Source organism: Onychomys torridus, chromosome 17, assembly GCF_903995425.1.
Source record: "Onychomys torridus chromosome 17, mOncTor1.1, whole genome shotgun sequence".
NCBI lineage: Eukaryota > Metazoa > Chordata > Mammalia > Rodentia > Cricetidae > Onychomys > Onychomys torridus.
Window position 1 is genome coordinate 21,609,612 of NC_050459.1, and position 4,792 is coordinate 21,614,403.

At 64.1% G+C, this 4,792-nt stretch overlaps 1 protein-coding gene across 2 annotated transcripts; it reads left to right on the plus strand.

Annotated features, from left to right (window-relative positions):
- Positions 1-675: 675 nt before the first annotated feature.
- Znf703 (zinc finger protein 703) lies at positions 676-4,164 on the plus strand. Of its 2 annotated transcripts, none has more exons than XM_036166408.1 (2): positions 676-1,421; positions 2,126-2,428. In XM_036166408.1, the coding sequence occupies exons 1-2, from the start codon at positions 1,176-1,178 to the stop codon at positions 2,249-2,251; spliced, it is 372 nt and encodes a 123-aa protein (XP_036022301.1). In that variant the 5' UTR covers positions 676-1,175; the 3' UTR covers positions 2,252-2,428. The 2 variants fall into 2 exon arrangements, with proteins under 2 accessions (XP_036022301.1, XP_036022300.1); XM_036166407.1 differs by lacking the exon at positions 2,126-2,428 and adding an exon at positions 2,435-4,164 and having other exon boundaries at positions 808-1,421.
- Positions 4,165-4,792: the final 628 nt, after the last annotated feature.

Below are 4,792 nucleotides of genomic sequence, written 5' to 3' on the forward strand. Positions count from 1 at the left end.
GTGGAGCAATGTCTGGAGTTGTGCGGTGCTGAGAGCCCCTCCGCCAGGACAGACACACAGGCTTCTCCTGTTATGCTACCCCTCACCCGGTCGCCAAGGAGCAGCTAGTGACAGCACAGTGGGGAAGCTTTACTGCTTGAAACAGGACAAGAACCCTGAAACACACCTCAACACGATCTATAATTCAGTGCGCCCCCGGGACGTTCCAGGCGCTCCGAGGCGGCGCGCCTTAGCCCGCGTACCGCGCTGCACCTAGACCGTCTCACCAGGAAGGGAGTCCTTCAATTTGCAGGCTGACTGGACGAGCTCAAAGTAGTTGGAACGGCTCACGCAGCGCCCGGGGAATAGTGGATGCCCCCCGAGGCTCCGGCGCTTCCAAGTGAACACATCCGGGAGAGGCCAATTAGGGGAAAGAGAACTGGCCGCAGCAGCTTGGAGAAGGGGCCCCGCTCCCCAGGCATGGCCCGCCCCCAGGCGGCCTCGGGGAGAGGCTTGGATCCTAGGACAAGAGCAGGCTGCGTGCGCTCCCACCCCCGTCTCCACCCTAGACTCTGGCGACAGCCCCCGCCTGCGCGCGCACACACACACACACACACACACACACACACACACACACACACACAAACACACACAGGCGCGCGCTGGTGGGAAGCAGCCGGCCACAGGAGGGCCAGCGCGGGGGAGGACGCCGAGCCAGCTTCCAAAAGTCCCATCCCTTGTGTGACCCGCTGGCGAGGGCAGCCCGGGCAGAAGCCGGCAAGGGGAGCAGTCCCAGCGCGCGGCCAAGGCTAGGAGGCGACAGTGGCCGAGGGCCCTTTAAGACTCTCCCCGCCCACCGGCGGCGCCCGCCTCCGCCCGCCGCTCTCCCCGCCCCGGGGTCCGGGAGAGAGCTGCGATTGGGCGGGCGCGGCGATCCCTTTGAAGTGTGGCTGCGGATCGCGGCTATTTGACGTGCAGCTCGCGGAAGGCGAAGGTTTTTGTGTTGCTCGCCTGGGCTAGCGGCGGCGGCGGCGGCGGCGGCGGCGGCGGCGGCGGTGGAGGAGGGGAGGCGGCACCGAGGCGCAGCGACTGCTGCACGGCGTTCGACGCAGCGGAGCGAGCCCACCCGCCCCGGGAGCTCGCCTCCCGGAGCTTCCCCTCCCTCCCCGCCCCCCCAGTGGCGCTGCCTCCTCCAAATGAGCGATTCGCCCGCTGGATCTAACCCAAGGACACCCGAAAGCAGCGGCAGCGGCGGCAGCGGCGGCGGCGGGAAGAGGCCGGCGGTGCCGGCGGTGGTGTCCCTCCTGCCCCCGGCGGACCCCCTGCGCCAGGCGAACCGGCTTCCCATCAGGGTTCTGAAGATGCTGAGCGCTCACACCGGTCACCTCCTGCACCCGGAGTACCTGCAACCGCTGTCCTCCACTCCCGTCAGCCCCATTGAGGTCAGTCTCCGGGCGCTGCCCACCCCAGAGCTGAACCCATTCCGCCACCCGATGCTGGGCCCATGGCCCTGCTCCCTGCTCCCTGCTCCCTGCTCCCTGCTCCCTGCTCCCTGCTCCCCCACCCCCTCCCGCACCCATAGCTCCTGCGACGCGACTCTCGAGGCTGGCCACGCTGGCGGACCTCATGAGGAGGGACGAAAGGCAGGAATCAGACCCCTCTAGGTTCTCCCTAGACTCCCGGGTGGAAGGGTTTTGCCCACTCGCCCTTCGGAGCTGCGTGTTTTCAGTCGGACTGGAACTGCTCTTGTCGTGCCCAGAGTCCTTTACTTTGCCTCTGGCCCCCAGTGTCCTGTCCAAAGACGGCTCCTGGGCCTCCCTCGTCTCCACCCCGACCTGTTCTCTTGGAAACCGCCCGGGTTCCCCTGCATCTTCCCCGGCCTGTTGGGGCACACTGCAGAAAACCCAGGCACTCGAGATCCCGGGTCTTTCTTCATCCCACTTCTCTGGGTGTCCTCCCCGGGAGGGAAGGAGGGAGGGAAGGAGAGAGGGAAGGAGAGAGGGAGGGGCTACTCCCAGGGCCAACTGCAGCTCTGCCTTTAGAAGGCGCCTCTCCCCCGCTCCTACCCCGAGCGCCATCACCAGAAACCCGTCCCAAACGAAGTTCTCCCAAACTAAAGGCTTAAGTTTTTCCCCGGGCCAAGAAGAAGGGGAGATTACATGGAAAGGGGCGAATCACCACCCCGACTCCAGAGAAGTCACCTTTAACCGGGAGGGCGGGTGCTGAACCGTTTCTCCGGCGCGCCCGCGCCCATGACACACTCAGGGACTAACCCACGAACGCCACTGCCCTTCTGCCCAGCCGCTCCTCCAGAGCCAGGCCGGCTTCTCGGGGACCCTCTTCGCTAGGCCCCCCGTGGCGCGGCCAGTGCCCTGCTTTACGTCCCTGCGCGCTCAGTTGGGTCTCCTGATCTCACCCCCTTCTTCTCCCTCCCCTTTGCCACTGTCTCCCGCAGCTGGACGCCAAGAAGAGTCCGTTGGCACTGCTAGCCCAGACCTGCTCGCAGATCGGCAAACCCGACCCGCCGCCCTCGTCCAAGCTCAACTCGGTAGCCGCAGCGGCCAACGGGCTGGGATCCGAGAAAGACCCGGGCCGCTCCGCCCCCGGCACCGCCTCCGCGGCCACCGCGCTCAAGCAGCTGGGGGACTCCCCCGCCGAGGACAAGTCCAGCTTCAAGCCCTACTCCAAGGGCTCCGGCGGCGGCGGCGGCGGCGACTCCCGCAAAGACAGCGGCTCCTCGTCCGTGTCCTCCACCTCCTCTTCGTCCTCCTCGTCCCCCGGAGACAAGGCGGGCTTCAGGGTCCCCAGCGCCACCTGCCCTCCCTTCCCCCCGCATGGAGCGCCGGTCTCCACCTCGTCCAACTCGTCTTCACCCGGAGGCTCCCGCGGAGGGTCCCCGCACCACTCAGACTGCAAGAACGGCGGCGGGGCCGGCGGCGGCGGAGACCCGGATAAGAAAGACCAGGAAGCCAAACCCAGTCCGGAGCCAGCGGCTGGGAGCCGAGGCAGCGGCGCCGGGGACTCGGCTCACGGTGGCCCGGAGGCCGCGGCATCAGGGCGCAAGTCGGAGCCGCCCTCTGCTCTGGTGGGGGCTGGCCACGTGGCTCCAGTGTCACCCTACAAACCAGGCCACTCGGTGTTCCCGCTACCGCCCTCCAGCATCGGTTACCACGGCTCGATCGTGGGCGCCTACGCCGGCTACCCGTCTCAGTTCGTGCCTGGCCTGGATCCTAGCAAGTCTGGCTTAGTGGGAGGCCAGCTGTCCGGGGGCCTGGGCCTGCCACCGGGCAAGCCCCCCAGCTCCAGCCCGCTCACCGGGGCCTCCCCGCCCTCCTTCCTGCAGGGATTATGCCGTGACCCCTACTGCCTGGGAGGCTACCACAGCGCCTCGCACCTCGGCGGCGGCTCTAGCTGCTCCACTTGCAGCGCGCACGATCCGGCCGGGCCCAGCCTGAAGGCCGGTGGCTACCCGCTGGTGTACCCGGGGCACCCCTTGCAACCCGCCGCGCTGTCTTCCAGCGCCGCCCAGGCCGCGCTTCCGGGCCATCCTCTCTACACCTATGGCTTCATGCTGCAGAACGAACCGCTACCACACAGCTGCAACTGGGTGGCGGCCAGCGGGCCCTGCGACAAGCGCTTCGCCACTTCCGAGGAGCTGCTCAGCCATCTACGGACTCACACCGCCCTGCCCGGCGCAGAGAAACTTCTGGCCGCCTACCCCGGGGCCTCGAGCTTGGGCAGCGCCGCCGCAGCGGCTGCAGCCGCAGCCTCTTGCCACCTGCATCTCCCCCCGCCCACCGCCCCAGGCAGCCCCGGGTCGCTGTCCTTGCGGAGTCCACACACTTTGGGGCTAAGCCGATACCACCCCTATGGCAAGAGCCACTTATCCACAGCTGGGGGGCTGGCAGTACCATCCCTCCCCACAGCCGGACCCTACTACTCGCCATATGCCCTGTACGGACAGAGACTAGCCTCCGCCTCGGCGCTCGGATACCAGTAACTACAGCTCTGGCCCCTCCCAGCCCTTCCCCACCCACCCCTTCCTCTCACGTCCCCCTTACCGCGAAGCTGCAACCACTACTGCTTACCCCCTACCAGGATCCAGCCCAGCCCTTCCCCACCGGACTGTGTATTTATTTACTATAATGTTAGCTTACAAGCTGGAAATATAAGTGCATTAATGGCCCACATGAGTCGATGGTATGCAAAAAGTCTGTCTCCCCAAATAATAATATTAACCACCCAGATAACTACATGGTCCCCTTCCTCTCCCTTTTTTTATTTTCTTTTTCTTAGGTAATACGTTTTAAGGTTTTTTTTGTTTTGTTTTTGGTTTTGGTTTTTTGGTTTTTTTTTTTTTGGACTGGTTTGGTTTTAAGGAATGAAGGGAGTTGGGGTCCTACACTTTTATTAGTTTTCCCATCTTGGGAAGTCTCTTGCATGAGTCTTAACTGTTAAAACTGCATCTCTTGCCTTTTCCTTCCATCCCCTCTTGTTTCTTTCCATGTGAGGTTTTAATTTTTTTCCCCTTTGTACAAAAAAGAAAAAAAAAATTGTAACAATTTTTGGGGGTCGAGGGGAACAACCTTGGTGGCGGGAAGGTCTTGAGCCTTGTTGACTCAGAACTCCGTGACCCTCCCCAGCACCCCCTCCTTTCCCCCACAGGAGCCCTTGGTCCTAGGCCCTGGCCCCTCAACTCAAATCACAACCTTGATCCTCCAGGATGCTCAGAGTCCAGGTACCACCAGCAAGCCTCCCGTGCAGTGCGCCCCTTGACCTCCAACAGAGCCATCCCTTGTACCTTCCTGGCCCT

What these genes read in the sequence shown, in the direction of transcription:
- Znf703 (XM_036166407.1), top strand. Translation starts at nt 1,176, where the DNA reads ATGAGCGATTCGCCCGCTGGATCTAACCCAAGGACACCCGAAAGCAGC. An exon ending in CTCCCGTCAGCCCCATTGAG is followed by an intron (nt 1,422 to 2,434) that starts GTCAGTCTCCGG and finishes TGTCTCCCGCAG; the next exon opens with CTGGACGCCAAGAAGAGTCC.